We start from the raw sequence: 21,156 nt of genomic DNA, 5'->3' as shown, positions 1-21,156 counted from the left end.
AACGCAACATTATGACATGAATACCTTCACACATTGTGTGTGTACAGTGCTGTCAAGTCACAGCCGACTTATGGTGACCCCTTATGGGATTTTCAGGGCAAGAGACTAACAGAGGTGGTTTGCCATTGCCTTCCTCTGCATAGAGACCCTGGTATTCCTTGGTAGTCTCCCATTCAAATACTAACCAGGGTCAACCCTGCTTAGCTTTTGAGGTCTGACAAGATCAGGCTAGTCTAGACCATCAAGGTCATGGCTCTAATGCTGTATACTGCCTTAAACAAATATTTTCACTATACATTTTGGGTGAGTAAAACTTTGTCCTAAAAAGCACTTAACTCAACCATCTCTAGCACATCCCCTTCCTTCTTGCCATCTCCATGTCCTCTTTATCTAGCTCAGAAATTTCCCATTTGTCTTTGTTTTGCCTTCCTCATAATATCTAATGAAAACTCATGATATTGTGCTGTAAAACACTTCACCTTGTCTCCCATTAACACCGCACTTTCCAGCCAATGTCACTTCATGCATTGCGTGTATTAAACATAACAAGGAAGGAAGGTTAAAGAGATCAGATGTCTTGTGTCTACCTATTTTTTTTTCTATTTTGCCCCAATGTTAATCCAGATTTCTGCCTTTTGAGCAGGGTTGGTATATGAGCTACATACAGCTGCCTTTTACACAATTACACCTATTGTTTAATTTCCAAATAGAAAGGTGGAAGACAGTGGAATTTACCAACAATTGTGCCTTAATTTGTTTATATTCCAACGTATTTTTGCAGTCACAACAGCACAAAAACAAGCAAAAAAGAATGGGGAGGAAGTGAAAAGCCAGAGTGAAGGAAGGGAGGGAAGAAAGAAACTCTGGGAGAGAAGGGGGCTGGAGGGAAGGAAGCAGGAAAGGGGGAAAGTTGTAAATGCTGCTAGGGGGAGAGTAGGAAGGAAGGAAAGTAGAGATAGCATGGGGAGGAAAAGCAGCTGGAGGGGAGGTGAGATTCCACCTGCAAGACATCATGTGTCCCTGCTTGTTTCTCATAATATAAAGAATGGTTCACATCAAAGAGTTGCTGTGAATAAAAAATGAGGATTCCTATGTAAGCTATTCTGAATTCAGAGAAGAAAGAGTGATGGTCAAACAAAATAAAGTCTAAAGTCTAATTGTATAATTCAGTCACCCCTCCCAGAGAAGGATATATCCTAGTCATAAGTATCGATATACACAAATGTTTCAGTCTTATTTAATTTTACCTGGAAAGGAGATTGACTGTTATAGTTCTTTAACTCCTTATTGGCTCCTCGCAACAGCAAAACTCTTGCACAGCTGTCCTATAGATTAAGAGAAGATGTAATGTTATAGTCTCACAATCAAGCAACACTGGTGTTATTCAATGACAGATAAGGGCACGAACAAATGAGATGAAAATGATAGATCTAAGTTCATTTCTAAAGACAGAGTGAATGTGTGTGCAGTCCTGATTCAGAGTAGAGCCATACAGGAGCAAAGAGAGGTTTCAAAACCCTTCAGTGTCCTGACAGTTGCATGCATCAAAACTGGCCAGTTATTACCAATTTAAAGGGGGAAAGTAATCTATTTTAAAAAACCTGTGTACAGTTTAAATTAGCAAAACTGGAAGATGGATGGGTTAAATTCCCTCTCACTAGGGTTGCCAACTCCAGGTTAGGAAAATCCGGAGATCTGAGCATGGGGAAGGTTGAGTGTAGAGAGAGGAGGGACCTCAGCAGAATATAATGCCATAGAGTCCACCCTCCAAAGCAGTCATTTTCTCCAGGGGAACTGATATCTGTCGTCTGGAGATCAGTTGTAATTCCAGGAGATCTCCGGCCCCACCTGAAGGTTGGCAACCCTAATTTTCACATCTCTGTACATCCCTAATTTGAACTGAAGCAGTGCGTGCATGCAAATGGCCTTTTACAAAGAAAAAAAAAGCCTGTGATCTTTGACACACCTGATTATGTCCAAAGAGTCCTTGCTGGTCAAATGACTGTACGTAAACTGAACTGAACTGTCCAAAGAGTCAGAAGCTTTTCCTAATTTTAATTTTAAAAGCAGATAAAAGCTGCAATTTGAAGCAGCTCTTATATTTTCCCCTTTTCTTGTATTTTCCTGAACAATAAAAAACATTGGGGCATAAGTTCTTGTAGGTTATCCGGGCTGTGTAACCGTGGTCTTGGAATTTTCTTTCCTGACGTTTCGCCAGCAACTGTGGCAGGCATCTTCAGAGTAGTAACACTGAAGGACAGTGTCTCTCAGTGTCAAGGGTGTAGGAAGAGTAATATATAGTCAGAAAGGGGTTGGGTTTGAGCTGAGTATTGTCCTGCAAAAGTATTGTCCTGTAAGTATCAAGATAATGTGCTAATGAGGGTATGGTATGTTAATATGGAACCATTGTATCCTGAAGTGATCTGTTAATGTGTGTAATCCAAACCTCAAAGGGGACTTTAGACCCTTCCAAGAATTGCCGCCATAGAGTCAGTGCATGATGAACTGCTGAGGCCTCTTTCTCCCAGATGGGCCAGTTTAATTGAGCGTGCGCAAATTTTTTTGAAAAGTAAGCGCAAGGGTGAAGAAGACCATCCGGTCCTTGCTGGAGGAGAGCCCCTCCCATGGCTACATCGGAGGCATCGACTTGCACAATGAACATTTGATTTGGGTCTGGGTGCCGTAGCACCGGCTCCGAAGTGAAGAGGCGTTTGAGGGCCAGAAAAGCGGCTTGGCATTGCTCAGTCCATAGGATTTTTGCGGAGGGCAAGGCAGCCGAGCTTACTTTTCCCTTAGTTTTCAGTAGGTCCGTAATGGGTAGAGCCACCTGGGCGAAGTTAGGGATGAATCCCCGATAGAAGTTTGCAAATCCCAGAAATTGTTGTACTTGCTTACGGTTGGTGGGGGGAGTCCAATCGAGGACGGCTTGGACTTTGGCGGGGTCCATGCGAAGACCTTGGTGGGAGATGATGTATCCCAAAAACGTGAGTTTGCTTTGATGAAATTCGCACTTAGCTAGTTTTGCGAAAAGTTGATGGTCACGCAGGCGTTGCAGAACTTCCCGGACCAGAGCCACATGCTCGTTCATAGTTTTCGAATAAATGAGAATGTCATCTAAATAGACCACCACCCCACGATATAGAAGGTCATGTAGGATTTCATTGATGAGTTGCATGAAGACCCCCGGGGCCCCTTTTAATCCGAACGGCATCACAAGGAATTCATACATTCCGAAACAGCTAGAGAAGGCAGTGAGGTGCTCATCCCCTTCGCGGATACGGACTCGGTAGTAAGCTTCCACCAAGTCTAATTTAGAGAACACACGGCCTTCCTGTAATTGTCCCAAAATATCCGATATTAATGGGATAGGATAGGCGTTGGTCTGGGTAACCGCATTGAGCTTTCTGAAGTCAATGCACAGGCGAAGGTCGCCCTCTTTTTTCCGGACGAAAAACGCGGGGGCCGAGTTTGGGGCATTCGAAGGGCGAATGAACCCTCTGGCGAGGTTTTTGTCCAAAAAGTCCCGGAGGACAGTGCGCTCGGAAGCGCTCATAGGGTAAATCTTACTCTTGGTTAATGTGCAGTCCTTTACCACTTCAATCGCACAGTCTGAGGCCCGGTGGGGGGGTAAGGCATCACATTCCCTAAGGTCGAAGACATCTTCAAAGTCCCGGTATACAGTAGGTAGAACCGGTGGTGCTGGGGCAGTAGAGGTTAATGCTGGAACGGGCGGATATAGCAGAGCAAAGTTCTGCCGATGCTGGTCGCAGGTGGGACTAGCGAAGGAGATAGTGTTTGTTTCCCAATCAATACTGGGACTATGTCCTTTAATCCAGTTAATTCCCAGGACCACTTCAAATCGGATAGGGGCTATAGTGAAGTCTATTTGTTCCCAGTGGGAACCAATTCCCATTGCCACCCCTATGGTGCGGTGATCAACTGGACCCCCCTGGAAATGGCTTCCGTCCATTTGGGCAAATTGGACGGGGGCGGGTAAAGCCTCAGAGTCGGCTCTGAGTGCAGCAAAAGTGGCTTCGCTTATGAGAGTGCGACAGCAACCGGAGTCAATTAGTGCTTTGACGGGGAGTTGTGGGCCACCGTTAAGGTGTTGTAAAACTGCATCCACGTAGACGGTGGAGTCCACTTCTTTGATTTTGGTAGGAGCATTCGGTTTGATAGGAAGATCCTGAGAGGTCTGTGGAGACGCTCCATTCACCACAGACCGGAGCCGTTTTTTGACAAGTCGAGGGGAGATTCCAGGTTTAAGGCTGGAGAAATCCAAGGATTTTCCTCATCCGAAGAGGGAAAGTTGTCCCCCAATGGGGCACTTGTAATCCGAGACCCGGCGGGGTCGTTGGTAGTAGGCAGGGAGGCTGGGTCCCCGGCATGGAGTGCAGAGGGTGTGGGTCTTCCCGGAGCTGTGCTGCGGGTGGCCGCGGTGCCTCTGCGTGGTGGACGACCTCGGGCGCGGGTTGTCGTGCTGGGACGAAATAATTCCTGGCGGCGCGGGCAAACGGCTGCAAAGTGGCCCATTTCTCCGCAAGTAAGACAGGCACCCCTCTGAAATCGGGCTTCACGTTCCTGGGGCGGACGTGGGGGATTTCGTGGGACGAGCAGTGGTGCCTTGGGTTGAGGCTTTTGGGTGCCTTTTTCCTTGTGCTTTTGACGGACGAGAGAAATAAAGCGTCGGCGGCTTTCCACTTCCTCGGCTAATAGGATCCAGTCTTCGAGGGTATCGGGATCGCCCCGCATGTAAGACCAGTTCAGAATGTCAGGATGCAAGGCTTCCCTGAAATGATGGATCAGGGTGGTCTCGGGCCAACCTACAATTTTACTTGCCAGTCGTTGAAATTCATCGGCAAATTCTCGAACTGTAGCAGAGCCTTGTTTTAATTGTAAGAGTTCCGTTTTGGCTCTTTCCCCCAGGAAGGGGTCCTCAAACCTCCTTCTCAGGGCAGTCATGAAGTTGTTGAGGGAACGAATAGCACGAGAGCGGGTGTCAAACTGGAGGACCATCCAGTCAGCCGCTTTACCTGTCAGAAGGGAAGCTACGTAACGCACCCGGCTATCTTCCGTGGGGAAAAGTTGTCCTTGTTCTCGCATATAACTGTCCACTTGATGCAAGAAACAAGGCAAAGTCTCGAGAGATCCGTCGTACGTAGTCCTCAATTTGAGTTGCTTCCAAGGGCCGGGCGCAGGTTGGCCCGGTTGCACGGGTGGTCCGGGCGGAGGAACAACAGGAGCTCCAGGAGGCAAGGGTGGAGCAGGCACATTAGCGGGTGGTTGGGGTGGCTGTACGGGTACCCCCTGACCCGGTATCGGAACGGGCTGTCTCTGAGCTATCAGGGTTTGTTGTAATTGCCTGTTCTCCTGAAGCATACGTTCCATTAGTTCCTGGAGTTGATCAACACGGTCGGAGAGCTCCCGATTCTGGGCTCGTAAGAGATGAACCTCCTCACTTGGGCCACCAGTAAGATGAGGTTTACTGGTCCGGAAGCTTGTGGCCCATTGAGAGCTATCCCCATATAGATCCTCGTCTTCAGACTCTCCTGAGTCTCGACGTCGGTCAGCCAAACGGCGTGCGCGTTGGGTCGCGCGCGACGGGACAAACGCCGGGGAAAAAGACAGACCTGATAGCCCTTGTACATTGTCCTTGGGGCGCGTGTCCACGTTCGCCCGATCCCTAATCCTTGCTGCAGCCGCCCTGGCTGCTTCCGCAGCTTCTCTCTCTCTTGCGACCTTAGCCGCTTCGGCGGCTTGCTGATCCGCAAGAACTTTGGCGTTCTCAAGTCTTAGGGCAGCCTCTGCCGTAATGCGCGGCAAAAGTTCTGTTTCCAGGAGTGAGAGTATGGGGTCGGGTTCCCCGCCCAGCAGAGGTTGTACTCGAACCGCCAGTGCGGGTGCCTCGGCTCCAAAAGTCGAGGTCAAAACTTGAGCCAAGGTGGCTACCGGGGTGTCCTTTGTACATTCCACAAGGAGAAGAGCAGTGCTAATAGCGACTCGCTTGGCCTCAGCCTGACAGCTGGCTGCATCCGGGATCAGGGAAAAACCCTCCGGCGGGGCTCCCGCCATGGTAGAAAGGGTTTCTCGAGAAATAAGATTATCCAAAAGTCCAGTTAATATTTGTAAATCCTCAGTTGCCAACCGGGCATCGTCCAGTAATTGATCCAAGTCTTGAAGATCTAAACGAGTATCAGTATCCTCCGACGTCAACATCCAGAGAGTTCCCTTAAGAGATTGCCACTGTTCCTGTACCAGTCCCCTCAAGCGGCAAACCTCTCGGGTAGTCCGGAAAAGTTCAGCGATTAAGTCTTGTAACAGAGTAGGATCCTCAGAGAAGGGCTCCAGGGTAGTAGATCACCTGGAGAGCTGCACAGCTCCCATCCAAGTGGCAGGCGAACCCCCCTGGGCTCCAGCCTGGCTAGTAGAATGGTGAAGGGATAGCTGTCATAATGTCAGCCCTTGGCCCACAGAACCAGAAATCACCACAAAGTCATATAGAGTCCAAACAGATGGCTTTTACTGGTCAAATAGGCATACAGTGCAAACGAATAAAATGACAGCTATGAGAGACTCACTAGCTGGGAGATAATATAAGGCAGAAAAGGCGGGAGATTACAAGCATAGGCTGAATACAGTTTCCCAGGAGCTGAGTTCCCAGGCCTAGGTATGCGACCTTGAGGGCCAGACAGTACAGCGCAGAGACAGAGGCAATAACGAAACCGAGATAGCAGCCTGACACACCCAAAGAGTGCTAGTTAATGGTTCCTCATCCACTTGGAGATGAGTGACTAGTGGAGTGACTCAGGGATCTGTGCTGGGCCCTGTGTCGTTCAACATCTTTATAAATGATTTGGATGAAGGAATAGAGGGGATGCTTATTAAATTTGCCGATGATACTAAATTGGGAGGGGTAGCAAATACGGTGACAGAGCCAGGATACAGGATGATCTTGACAGACTGGAGAATTGGGCTAAAATGCATTTCAACAGAGATAAATGTAAAGTTCTGCAGTTAGGTAGGAAAAATCAAATGCATAATTATAGGATGGGGGAGACTTGTCCTAGCAGTAGTGTGTACAAAAAGGATCTAGGGGTCTTAGTAGAACAAACACTGAACATGAGTCAGCATGTGATGTGATAGCTAAAAAGGCAAATGCAATCTTGGGCTGTATCAACTGAAGTATGGTGGCCAGATCACATAAAGTGATGGTATTGTTTTACTCTGCTCTGGTGAGGCCTCACCTAGATTACTGTGTTCAGTTTTGGGCACCGCAATTTAAGAAGGATAAAGACAAGCTGGACCGTGTCCAGAGGAGGGCAACAAAGATGGTGAGACCAAGTCCTATGAGGAAAGGTTGAAGGAGCTGGGTATGTTTAGCTTGAAGAGGAGAAGACTGAGAGGTGATATGATAACCATCTTTGAGTGCTTGAAGGGCTGTCATATAGAGGATGGTGCTGAGTTGTTTTCTGTTGCCCCAGAAGGTCGGATCAGAATCAAAAGAGTTTCTGTCTAGACATTAGGAAGAATTTTGGAACAGGCTTCCTTGGGAGGTGGTAAGCGCGCCTTCCCTGGAGGTTTTTAAGAAGAGGTTAGATGGCCATCTGTCACCAATGCTGATTCTATTACCTTAGGCAGATCATGAGAAGGAGAGCATCTTGCCCATCTTCTGGCCATGGAGTAGGGGTCACTGGGGGTATGGGGGGGAGGTAGTTGTGAATTTCCTGCATTGTGCAGGGGGTTGGATTAAATGACCCTGGTGGTTTCTTCCAACTCTATGATTCTATGAAGTAATCTTATGATCATTATATTTAAGCAAATAAAACAAAGTTTTAAAGATATAGGGCAGGGAAAATATTCTTGTGATTGAGAATCATGAGTAGTTTGACCTTAAGAAGACTACAGAGAAATGTGTTTCACATTTCCCCAGTCCCTTGCCTGTGGCTGGTTTCAGGGCTACCCAAAACTTGGTCCCATGCTCATAAAGGTAAGAAGGGATAACTCTAAAGATAAAAGTATCCCACAACTTGATTATACTGTGTTCATACTAGGGTTGCCAGGCTCAGCCTGGCAGCTGGTGCAAGGGTTGGGCACTGGGACATGGTGGGGATGCAACTTCGGTGGCATCTCTGTGTCACTTCTAGGGAAAACCTGGAAGTGATGTAGGGTAGCTCTAGGAACTGGCAGAAACTCTGTGGAAAAATCATAGACTTTTCAGTAATTTTCAGAGCTATCCTGTGTTACTTCTGGATTTTTTCCAGACGTGACGTAGCAACATCGTCAATGTCACCTTTTTATTTTATTTTTCTCCTACTGCCACATGGAACAGTGGCAGGCAAAGAGGGCTGTCAGTAGGGTTGCCAGGTCCCCCCTCTCAATCATTGGGAGGTTTTAGGGGGAGGGGCTAAGGCGATTGCATGCACGCACAACCGCACATACACGAATACGTCACTTCTGGGTTTACCCCTGGAAGTGCCGCATCGCCGTGGCCGCTTTAGCACTCAAACGTGCAGGGCCACGCATGCACGCGGTTGCAGCTCCAGAGCAGCCAAGTGGATTGGTGGGCAATTGCCTACCGAAACCACCACCTGGCAACCCTAGCTGTCAGTGGGAGGAGTCCTGCCATGACGGGAGATCTGCAGACCTAGTTTGTACTCACAGAGCCTAGATTAAGGTTACCAATTTCCAGGTGGTGCCTGGAGTTCTCCTGGAATGACAACTGATCTCTAGACTACAGAGCTCAGTTCCCCTGGAGGAAATGGCATATTCAGAGGTTAGAATTTTACAAGCTAGAGTTGGCAACCCTAGCCTAGACTCAGAAGTAAGTGTATGAGTTTTTTTTTCCACTTTAATTACAGTTGTATGCTACATGTGGCAATTCTAGATCAGCTTTTAACAGCTAGGTGCAAATTTAATACATTAGCATTTTAAAAAAGCATTCTGACACACTACATTTCAGAGATATTTTAAACATATCAAAGAAAAGAAAAGATATCTGCTTTCACAGAGATTTTAAAATTGAAGCAATAATTAACAAGCAGATGCCCTAACAGGTGTTTCACTGGTTATAACATGCCTCATTACTTGTGTATTTCAAATGAAGCAGCATTAGAAGCACAATACCTATAATACTGAAGTGTTATTTAAAAATCAAGGACTCATATAAGATAAACTCTTGTTTGTCATAAATTTATGTAGTTGCAGTACTTATACCCTTTGACAGAACCAATTATCAAGGTTCCTTAAAAGATAACATCATACATAAAACCACCACACAAAAAGTTTACAATCAATTACCCATATTTAAAACATAAGCATATTAGAAAAGTATAAGAACCACCAGCAAAAAACTTATTTCTAATGCATACACAAAGGACCCCAGAGGCTGAAATACCTAGCCTAAAAGCACTTGCAGACAGAAAGCACAAGGTCATAAAATACTTCGAGGGTGTTGTCCTATCTTCAAGCTATACAAGCTGGACAATTACAGGATTGGAACAGAAATCTTTGCAATGCTTTAACTTCAAGTTACAGCAACATACGGCAAGGCTGCTGAGAGCTACCATGGGCTCCCAAACAGAGATTCCAACTAGGGCCCCCATATGACCCTGATCCGAACCATGTCTAATTTTGTAATTTTACATATATATACACATACATATGTGTACCAATATAGGACACACTTCTTACATCTGATGAAGTGAGCTGTAGTCCATAAAGACTTCATATCACAATAAAATTTTAGTAAGTAAATCACTAAGAGATCTATTTAAGTTTTCTTTGTATCTTTACCTAGCACAAAAGCAGAGGCAAATTGATTACTCAGCGGTGCTGGATGAGAAGAACTAGGGTCATTGGGATTGATTTTGCTGGCATATTTTCTTTAAAAAATTGTCATATAACATGAAACTTAATGTCTACAATATCAAAGTAGCATTTACAAAGGGATATTAGATGCCCCACCAATACAACAACAACCCACTGCCTAAACAGTGTTTAAATATAATTAAATCTAATTAAGGGGGAAGGAGTTCAACTTCTGTTCCACATGTGTAACTGTCAAAACAGATCAAGATTCCGTTACCATGCATGTAAGGTGGGGGGAGCATCTTTTTATTAGTTTATTATTAATTGATGCCCGGATCTCTGGCATCAATCTATTTTCTGCAGGCAGCTGCTTAAAATACCTTACGGGCCACCAACATCAATCCTATCCTTCCCCTTCACTCCTTTTAAAGCCTCATTCATTGCAGCTGTTCTTTGTTTCCTTTATATATTTAAAATATTAACAAAGGTATCCAGAGCAGCTATAAATCTCCTTTTGCTTCTTCTGCTCTCTTCCCCTAGGTGCCACACCTCTCTCAGCTAGCTCTGTCCTTCCTTCAGTTGGAATATGCTCCTGTGCTTCTGTAATGACAGGTTGGGGAGAAGCCAGTAAGACTTTATTTTAGGAACATCCTAGGGTGGCTGAGCTGTGTTCAGTTGCAATTACAATCATTTTAAGAAACTAATACTTTTAGGAAACTAAAATGCCTGAGAATCTAAACTAAAATGAGAAAAAGCCCAAATATTTAAATTATAGGCTATAAAGAATGATAAAGCCTCAATTTTCATTCTAATCTACCTTTTTGTTCATTAAAAAAAAGAATAATAGCTGTAACTTTCAACATTTCCAGTGAAAGACATATGAAAAGAAAAACTATCATAACTAACCTGGTTGTAAAGTGCACATATATGTAATGCTGTATTTCCTGAGGCGTTTTGTGCTCCCATATCTGCTCCATAAAACAGAAAATGTTCTAAATGCTGGACATGGCCATATCGACATGCCTATAAAGATTCAAAGTTCATATTTTAATTACATCTCATAATTAAACATTGTAATTATGCATCAAATAGCGTTTAGCTTAATGAAATACTCCTTTCAAGGATACTGCGAAACATGGAGCACCGTGTTAGGACCAATGTACACAGAATTCTTTGCACAGTGAGATGAGCATCATCATCATCATCATTTATTAATACGGTCACTGACCAGCAAAAACAAACAAGCAAACAACAACAGCCACAATAGATAATATGAAAACCACAACAACAGCTACTACTGCTACTACAAATCTAAGCCTAAAAATGAGCACTATCAAATTTGCACAGTTTCATTATCCCCTTCTTTCAGAAATTCTGCTTGGATTAGTGGTGAAACAATCTGACAATTATTTCATTGTTGACTCAAAAGTCATATCATAATCCAACACTGGTTCACAAAACATCTAAAACATAGATTAGCAAAACAAAGCAGTAAAAGAACAGAGGTAACTTTCATTGTTCCTTTGGTCAAGGAAACTTGTGATAACATGCTCCTTTTCTGTTAATTTCTATTCAAATAATTTTCCAAAACAGTTTGGCTCTTTAGCTTTCCAATTTTTGGTAAACCAGGAGATAGAAGAATGATAAATTAATACCCTGAAGATCAGGAAGTTGTATTGAAATAAAACGTTGGATCGTGCTAAATAGAACACTTTAAAATAATGCTAAAATGTCAAAACCTTTTATATTTGACATGATAGTAGTAAACCAATATGAACCTACTGTGCAACAAAATGTCTGAAAGAATTCCTCTGAAAAAGAAATACAATTTCTGTATGATTGCTCCCCCTAAAGCTCACTATTAAAACAAGAAATATATGTATATGAGGGCAAGAGTCCAGTAGCACCTTAAAGACTAACAAGAATATTTTCTACCAGAAAATATTCTTGTTATTCTTGTTAGTCTTTAAGGTGCTACTGGACTCTTGCCCTTTTCTACTGCTGCAGACAGACTAACACGGCTACCCACTATGTATATGAGGGTTTTGTTGTTGTTGAAGTTATTCCTGCTATGGATCTTAAGAAGGAAACAGATACAGAAGAACAGTTGCCTACCTCTAACTGATATTATTTGAGTGGTCATCTGTGCATGCCCAGTGATAGACTTCATATCTGCTCAGAGCTTTGATTATGAAACTTTTAGAGTTAGCTGTTAGGAAAAAGTTTTCTCCTTCAGAGGCATAGCCTCGGCTGCAGATGTCCAAGGGAGGGGTCATGTCTTCCCACTCAATTACTTCCCCAAAAGAAGTGCCTGTTGAGGGGAATGTGGGCTGGTTGTGAGAATTCATAGATGGCCACTCAACGAACAACAGTTACAGGTAAGCAACCTGGTCTCTGTGCATCACACCTATGGGTGAGGGCTGGCAAGCTGATCTACCTGGAGGAAGGTACATGTCTATCTAGAAGAAAATAATGTTCAACACTGCTCTTCACTAACACTAGGCAACAGAATAAAGAGGCAACATAGTTTTAAAGCGGAACACAGTTTAATGACTCAGGTTCTTTCTCTATGTGGAGTTGCAGTGGCTACAACTTCCTTTTCCTCTGTTCCTTCTCACACTAAATCCTGGAATGGACTAGGGCAGTTTAAAACACTGGCCCCGATTAAAGGAACAGAGTTGTCACAAACACCACTAGCTGACCCAGCGCTTACTGGGGAGTGGTTGGAAAAGGCTAAACAGGAAACACCCCCAGCCCACAGTATGCCCAGACCAGGACACAATGTTAGGATGTCAACAGCCACAGCTTGATTGATTACAGCTGAGAGAGAGCAATGGCGTAGTATAAGGGCTGGATCCAGGACATTGGCCAACTGATGATTGACCTCCTACTCCCAGCCCACCTGCTGGAGAGTAGCCAGGGGTGGCAGTATGTGGGACACCACTTGATCATGAGCTGCTCCATGATTCCCCTGCCACTTGGAAGGAGGCCTCCCTGACAGCCCCTGAACTGGGCATGTCCCCTGCAAGGCCTCCCCCAAAGTCCCTTATTGGGATCCCCAGAGTGGGGGAAAGGGGGCACGCAGGCTGGCTTTCCTCCAAAAAACTGGATCCAGCCCCATCAAACACTGCCAAAAAGTTGTGACGATGAAATTGAATAAACTGAACAGAATAAAACAACAACAACAACCGAATACGTAGGGTTGCCAGGTCCCTCTTCACAACCGGCGGGAGATTTCGGGGCAGATTGGCCCATTCATGGAGGGACGAGGAAGGAGCAACAAGCAACAGCCAGGTGGGGGAAATTCCCACCAGGGAGCCCTGCGCAGACATATAAGCTCCCCTGGCTGCTGTTGCAGACCCCGCTGCCACTGACAGACCTCTACTCCATGGATCTGTCTAACCCCTTTTTAAAGCTATCTATAATTGTGCCCATCAATACAATTTCTGGCAGTGACTATCAAAATGTAATTACTTATTGAGTAAAGAATACTTTCATTTTGTTTATCCTGAATGTCATTTGTTTACGCATCTATTTCATTGTTCTAGTATTATGGCAGAGAGAGATTAAAAGGAGATTAAAAGGAACTGAGCATGAAGACATGATGGTTCTCCTTTGAGCATGCACACACCAAGACTCTGCCTCTGAAAACATCACTGCATAATAAGCTTTTCCTGGGTATGTGTCTGAGACTGGATTTTAAGTATACACTAACAGCTGTTCCAAATTTTCTCTATAGCCAGAGAATCAAGAACATTTCATTTATTTCTAAAGTGAATCTAAGATTGATGTAATTTTGTGTGTGTGTTAAGTGCCGTCAAGTCCCTTCCGACCCATGGCGACCCTATGAATGAAAGTCCTCCAAAATGTCCTATCTTTGACAGCCTTGCTCAGATCTTGCAAATTGAAGGCCGTGGCTTCCTTTATTGAGTCAATCCATCTCTTGTTGGGTCTTCCTCTTTTCCTGCTGCCCTCAACTTTTCCTATCATGACGGTCTTTTCCAGTGACTCTTGTCGTCTCATGACGTGACCAAAATACGACAGCCTCAGTTTAGTCATTTTAGCTTCTAGGGTCAGTTCAGGCTTGATTTGATTTTAGCAAGTGATATTAGAAATAAATCTAGAGTTGTGTGATTTATAATAAAGCCATAAGGTAGTTACTCCTTGTGTGATTTAAACTTTATAAATAAAAAGTATCAATGCACCTACACAATTAATATGCTACAAACTGAGGCAGAAACACATTTGTATTCCACTTATGAGCACTGCAACATAAAACACCATGGCCACCAGATGGCAGTACGCATATTTCTAAATCATTTTTAAAGAACGTAGTTGAAAGACAATTAAATTATTTAAAACAAACATTTTTATCATTACAGCTTGTGTTTCAAATATAATTCCTTTCTCTGAAACTAAATCACAAACAGAAAGATCTGCATGACAGCAAATTTAATATGTCCAGGATGCTATATAACAAAAGCAAAACAATCATAGAAGGGTAGTGTGTTTGCTTATACTCTGCATGATGGCACACAGTATGTTTTATAGTATAGACACAATAAATTTGAACTTACACAAAGATGAGAAAACAGTTTTATGACCATGAAAAGTTTTCCTGCCTTAATTTTTTCCCCTAGTGGGCTGGCAACCCACCAGGAGGAATTGAAAGGTTAGGGACAGACATGCCAACACTGTGCTGCCATGTGATATCACTTCTGGTCCAAAACCAGAAATGACATCATTGTGTGTCAGGGTGATTCACCCCAAACTCTGAAAAGAAAAGAACATCCTGAATTTCTGCTATGGTATTTTCATCTTCCACGTTAAGTAACCAGGAATTAAGACTGGCTACTTTTATGGTCAGGGGTTCCTGAGCCCATGGCAAACTGTTTATTTTCCCAAGCGTGGAAGGTCATGAGAAACAGGAACTGGGTCCAGCCTGAAACCCACCATTTGGCATAGTTGCCAAAGAGGACCTGATGGATGAGCATAAAACCCAAAGCTACGTGTGAGGGGGGCCCTTGGTATGGTCCAAGGGGGTCCACATGAGCAAGGTATCTGACTAGCGATTGGGAGAGGGAAGTTTTTGCCTTGGCAGGCAGAAGGGTTAAAAGGTGAACCCTTCCTTTGTTTGGGAGTGAGAAGCAACAGGAAGTGAGGGATGAGGTAAGAGGAGAGATGAGAAGAAGGGGAACTCAGCTCAGACACATGGAAACCCATGAGGGGGTGTTTGCTCCATCTGAAGATAACTAGCATGATGCAACTAAGTTAGATATATGTTTCTTTTCCTTTTATTTCCTTAGATCTATATCACTATGATGCCTATTTTAACCTACTAAGTGCTCTAACTTAACCTTTTGTAATAAAGCTCTTCCATGTTTAAGAAAGCAGACTGTGCCTGAAATCTCACCCACATGTTAAGATCACTCATACACACTGAAGGACATCCTGGGGGGGACAACTAAGGTAACTGGAAGCTCTGCCCTTTGTACTTGCTCAGAAGCAGCCTTACCAGGGTTCCCCAAGACACTGGTTACTGAGAGGCTGGGGTGGTGGCAGGAAGAGGAAAATTGCTTTTACAAGCAGTTAAACATGCAACACGCACGCGAGAACACACAGACCAGTGCAGGAATGAGACAACTACGAACACCTGAATAGGACCCACTGTATCCTATTCACCCCTATAGAAAATGAAGATAGTAAGTTCTCTGTCTTTATGCGGACCTGCAAATGTTTATCAGTAAACAATAGTGTTAGTAAAATGTCTGGAAACCAAGTTGTGACTGATGGCTCCTTCGCTATGCCAAGACATTTCACTCCTTCTATCACTGATAAGAGCAAATGGGATTGCTTTATACTGTTTTGAATGATGACTTTGTTCTTACTGAGTTTCTACTGCTCAATTAGCCTACATTCTTGATGTAAACCAACCTGATTTGTCTCCAATTACATGCAAAAAAAAGAGAGAGACTGCTTTAGAATTCTTTTGATAGTTCCCAGTACAACAAAAAGGCGGGTTGCACACAGAACCTTCTGAACAGAAAATTATGAATAAGTGTATCAAGCTCAACAAATATAAGACTTCACAATTAAACAAAAAATAATAACCTTACAAAGCTAATTCCAAGCTCCCAACTGTTCTAAGCAAAAGCACAGCCAATAATCTTACTGTGGTTGAAATTTTAGAGTGTAAAAAAGTATTTAAGCATTAAGAGAATATGCTGGATGACTGTAAAAGCACTTTCACTGCTGCTGCAAAGTGCACTTTCAGTCCATTTTCCAATGCCCTTTGCAATTGGATTTTAAAGTGTGAAACAGCAAAATCCGCTTGCAAATAATTACTAGTGCATTGAAAGTGCATTGAAGGTGCATTTTTCAGCAGGTGTGAATATCATTTAAAAGGGAGGTCTCCTCCCACCCTCAAAGGATGTACAAGAATGCAACATGAGAGTACTTCAGAGGACGAGGCTAAGAACTGATTTGGTTGAAAAATGTATTTAGCAGGCCCAATGTTCCTCCCTCCATTTCCAGAGTAAATCACCCCAGGACAATCCAGTGACCTTAAGATTTTATAATTTTCTCCACTCCTTACAAAAATACTAACATACATTTTTACAAAGCTATACAATACAGAAAAGAGGTAAGCGCCAAAATACATGATATGTCCAACTTGTACCGGGTCATGGTTGCACTACATGACTCACAGTCAGACATACAGCAGGGGAACTCACCTTAAACAGCACTTGCTTGCTCTGTGCTGCAAGAGAATGCTGTGAGGGAGAAGGAGCTTTTGGCTTCCCTTCCACCCCTTTCACCAGTCGACACTGTGGTGGGTGGGACTTTTTGCCCTTGTTCTGTAGCTATACAAGTCCTTCCTTGTTCTCTAGCTACACAAGCTAAATTCAAAGTGAATGTTAACCAGAAGATATTATCAAGTTGCAACCAGAGATATTATCAAGGAAGAATATGAAGAGACTATTTCTGTAGCCAAAAGAAATAAAAGTCTCAATGGATGACTGACTGAACTTTTAAAATTGCTAAGGACAGACGAGAAGCAAAAGTAAAAGGTGACCAAAACTGATTCAAAAGTCTAAATGCAGCATTTCAGCAACTTGTATGTGGAGACAAAGAGAACTATTATAATAACTAGTGTAAAGAAATAAAAGAGAACAACAAAAAAGAACAAGAAATCTGTTCCACAAGACTCAAGAAATCAAAGGGAAACATAAAGCACAGTTGCAGCCCATTCCTGAGCTCTGGGGCGGAGAGAACTCAGGAGGCACTCAAGTGGCCACACAAGCGTCTGGGCCCTCAGTGCTGGCATGCCGGTGCTGGGGCGCTCATGCCATTCTCCTGACGCTGCCGTGGCAGAGCAGCCCAGGAACACTGGCACAGCCTCACGCCAGCATCCTGATGATGCACTTCCGTGGGCTGTCCTTCCAGGGGGCGTTCCCGGGCCAGTTCAGGGCAGGAGCCACCTTTATGCAGCCTCCTAAGTCCTTTAATGCCGGAAACACTTACTTTGCTGTTACCTCAAGATACGCCACCTTTTTAGGTTGCCTATCTCCATGGAACCCAATGGAGCAGTTCCACGGGGCTCAAAGGTAAGGGCAGGATTTTGGCTTCATTGGGGGAGGGGTTGAATCCTCCAGCCACCAGCACAGCCCCTTCCCTCAGGAATGGGTTGTTAGGAATGCTAAAAGGTCAACACGGAAATACATTACCTGAACAGGACAAAACAAAGAAAAGATGGGAACAATACACTGAAGAACTATACCAAAGAGATGACAGCATGACAGTTTCCTTCCAAGAAGAAGCTTTTGAAGAAGAACCTGCAATTTTAGAAAGTTAAGGGAAAGCTGCACTGAGAGCAATTGAGAGAAACAAACCACCAGGAGTACGTGGGAGAGCAATAGAGCTATTCCAAGCCACAGAAACAGAGTCCATTAAAATCTTAACAAGAATATGCCAACAAATGTGGAAAACAAAACCATGGCCCACAGACTCAAAATGCTCAATATATGTTCCAACTGAGGCAACTATCAGACCATTGCATTAATTTCTCATGTGAGTAAAGTGATGCTCAAAATCTTACAATGAAAACCATTACCATATATGGAACAAGAAATGTCAGATGTTCAAACTGGATTGAGAAAAGGAAGAGGGACTAGAGATCATATTGCAAATGTATGTTGGTTACTGGAGCATATAAGAGACTTTTAGAAGAAAATCAGCTTGTGTTTCATAGATTACAACAAAACTTTCATGAAAAGCTATGGCTGGTTTTAAAGGAAATGGGTGTGCCACAACATCTGATTGTTTTGATGCACAACCTGTAATCTGGACAAGAGGCTTCTGTTAGGACAGAATATGGAGAAACAGAATGGTTTCCAATTTGCAAAGGAGTCAGACGAGGATGTATTTTAGCTCCCTATTTGCTTAATCTATATGCAGAACATATTATAATGAGAGCTGGATTCGTTCTAGATGAAGGTGGAGTGAAAACTGGTGGAAGGAATATTAACAATTTGACATATGTAGATGACACCACATATCTGGCAGAAAAATAGTGAAGACTTGAATGGGCTATTGCTGAAGGTTAAAACTAAAAGTGCCAAAGCAGGGTTACAGCTGCCCATCAAGAGGACAAAAGTAATGACTACTGGGGAATTACACAAATGTAAGGTTGACAATGGAGAAATTGAAATTGTTCAAGATTTTCTATTCCTTGGCTCAATCGTCAACAAAAAGAGAGACTGTAACCAAGAAATTTAAAGGAGATTAAGGCTGGGAGGGGCAGTCATAAAGGAGCTACAAAAGATTCTTAAGCGTAAGAGTGTGACACTGGCGACCAAGATCAAGTTAATTCATGCCACAGTATTCCCCATTACTATGTATGTGTGTGAATATTGGACAATGAAGAAGGCTGACAGGAAGAAAGTTGATTATTTTAAAACATGGTGTTTTACAGATATTGTGGATTGCCAAAAAGACAAATAAGTGGCTTGTAGATCAATTCAAGCCTTAGCTCTCCCTGGAAGCTAAAATGACTAAATTGAGGCTATGATACTTTGGTCACATCAGGAGAAGACAAGAGTCACTGCAGAAGACAATACTGCTGGGAAATGTTGAAGGCAGCAGGAAAAGAAGAAGACCCAACATGAGATGAATTGACTCTATAAAGGAAACCACAGCACTCAGTTTGCAAGACTTGAGCAAGTCTGTTAACAACAGGACATTTTGGAGGACAATAATTCATATGGTTGCCATAAGTCAGAAGTGACTTGATGGCACTTAACACACACACACACAACCTGAAGGACAAACTACATGTTATTTTAAATACATGGTCACCAATGTCATGCATCTAATCATCAATCCAACGAACACAATTCACACAGTTTTGTCTCCTTTAAAAAAAATAGTTCTTAAAAAAAAAACAGCACACATTAAATCTGTTGCCCTTATTGACTGAACTAATTAGCTCTTGCTGAAGGATTTGTATGAACTTTCTTCTTAGTGCTGGATCAATTTGCCAGGAAATACTACCAAATACTGCTATGATCACCTGAAGCTAGGTATCACTAATAAGCACATATTCATTACTTTCTGTAGCATCTCTAGCACTAAAAGCAGCATGGACACACCCAGGATTATGGATATTATAAAGTAGTCCAACATTTAGCATTGCCTAATGAAACTGAGATATCCCACTGAGTAGCTCAAGAGGGCACCAGAAGCACTGAGATGAAGTAAGGACCAGCACACTTTCTCATCCAAACCAAACCGAAGCAGATGTTTCTACATGTTAAATATTGACGCCTATTCAATTGTTACTATGAAAAGAGCCATTCATAAAGTGGGAGAAGACATAACAAGCAAAATTTCACTTACTTCCTTTCAACAAACATGCACTAAAGAAGAAAGCAGTCCTCAAATCCAAAAACTGTTAAAAAAATGAACCAAAGGATAATCTTTGAAAAGATGAAAGCTGTATCTCATATGGCAGGAATTGTGAGTATCCTATTATTTTCAACATGTCATTCCATGTAGCACATCTATATCTTTTACCTAACATAAATAAGATTTAGGAAATTCTGACCCAATAATATTTTTAAAGGTAAGGTTTAAGAAAAGAACATGTGATATTTGAAAAAAGAAAAAAGTTATTTAGGTTTGAGCTGTACCAAGCAATCACTCCTTCTAAATGAGAGTCACTTAAAGAAAAAGGGGAAATTAGGCTGCTCAAGCCAACAAGACCTTATAAAATCCTAGCAGTTGAGATTTTTGTAGACAAGCTAGGGATTTCCATATTGTTCTCCCATCTTTCAGTACCTCATGTTTCTTTCAAGTGAACAAAGTACTTGACCTTGCCAAACAGTTGGCTTGTCTTGTTTGGCATTCTTTTATTCCCTTTGCCTGTGTTGCATCTTGGCATCATTTTCTTTAATTCCTCTGTCCTCAGCCTCATTTTCCCTTATTATGGTTTAATTTTACCTGCTTTAATTTACCAGCGTTCATGACTCCATTCAATCAAACACAACACTGTGATGCCACAAATAAAATCACCATAGCCAAAAATATTAAATTATAATATATGGAGAGAACAGAAAGGAGAATAGCACCCAAACAAAATGAATATTAACATATACACTATTACTGAAAATGTATTTCAACATTCATTAAAAGAAACCAAAAACACCCTAATTGAAATAGCTTTCCACCTGAGTCATGGTACCCAAATGCAAATATCTGGACAAACTGGAATTTATTTCTTCCTCACATTCTAAATCAAGTTAAAGAAGATTAATACATTTAATCTTGGTTTAGAATCCCAGTTTGCAGGGAGGAGAATAAACTTCCGTTTTTCCAGAAACCCAAATTTGGACATCATGATGAACAGGAACTAGTTGAAGAGTTCCCTTTTCAGTCTCTGCAGGGCCGATTAATGAGAGTTTGTTCTTAATGATTGAATACGCCATGCACTGATCTTAAGGCATCAAAAAATCTTTCCTACCTGGTGAATCTCTTGCCATCCATTTTCATCTTTGCATCCAACAATAGCATGTTCATGAAGTAACAATTCACAACAGTAAGGATCTCCCCCAACTACAGCAGTTTGATACAGTGGGGTCAAACCACAGCTGTCTTTGTAGTTTGGAGATGCTCCAAGTTCCAACAAAGTCTGTACATAAAGATAAATTTTGAAAAATGTATAAGCATGTCTGATAATTTAGACTAAGAGTTAAATAAAGTAATCTATATAATGCACACCCCTGACCTGGATAACCACCTCTGAACATCTCTTGCCTTGAAAACCCTACAAGGTCGCCATAATTCAGCTGT

At 42.8% G+C, this 21,156-nt stretch overlaps 1 protein-coding gene across 2 annotated transcripts in view; it reads right to left on the bottom strand.

Annotated features, from left to right (window-relative positions):
• SHANK2 (SH3 and multiple ankyrin repeat domains 2) overlaps positions 1 to 21,156 on the bottom strand; it is a 383,933-nt gene that overhangs the window by 347,717 nt on the left and 15,060 nt on the right. For both annotated transcript variants that reach the window (XM_056850898.1, XM_056850895.1), the window contains exons 6-8: positions 20,828 to 20,995; positions 10,714 to 10,830; positions 1,248 to 1,325 (exon numbers count right to left, since the gene is read on the bottom strand). In XM_056850898.1, coding sequence (XP_056706876.1) covers positions 1,248 to 1,325; positions 10,714 to 10,830; positions 20,828 to 20,995 — 363 coding nt within the window. The remainder of the gene's footprint in view (positions 1 to 1,247; positions 1,326 to 10,713; positions 10,831 to 20,827; positions 20,996 to 21,156) is intronic.

The sequence above is a fragment of the Euleptes europaea genome, chromosome 6 (assembly GCF_029931775.1).
Source record: "Euleptes europaea isolate rEulEur1 chromosome 6, rEulEur1.hap1, whole genome shotgun sequence".
Taxonomy (NCBI): Eukaryota; Metazoa; Chordata; class Lepidosauria; order Squamata; family Sphaerodactylidae; genus Euleptes; species Euleptes europaea.
This window is presented reverse-complemented; position numbering and strand designations above follow the sequence as displayed.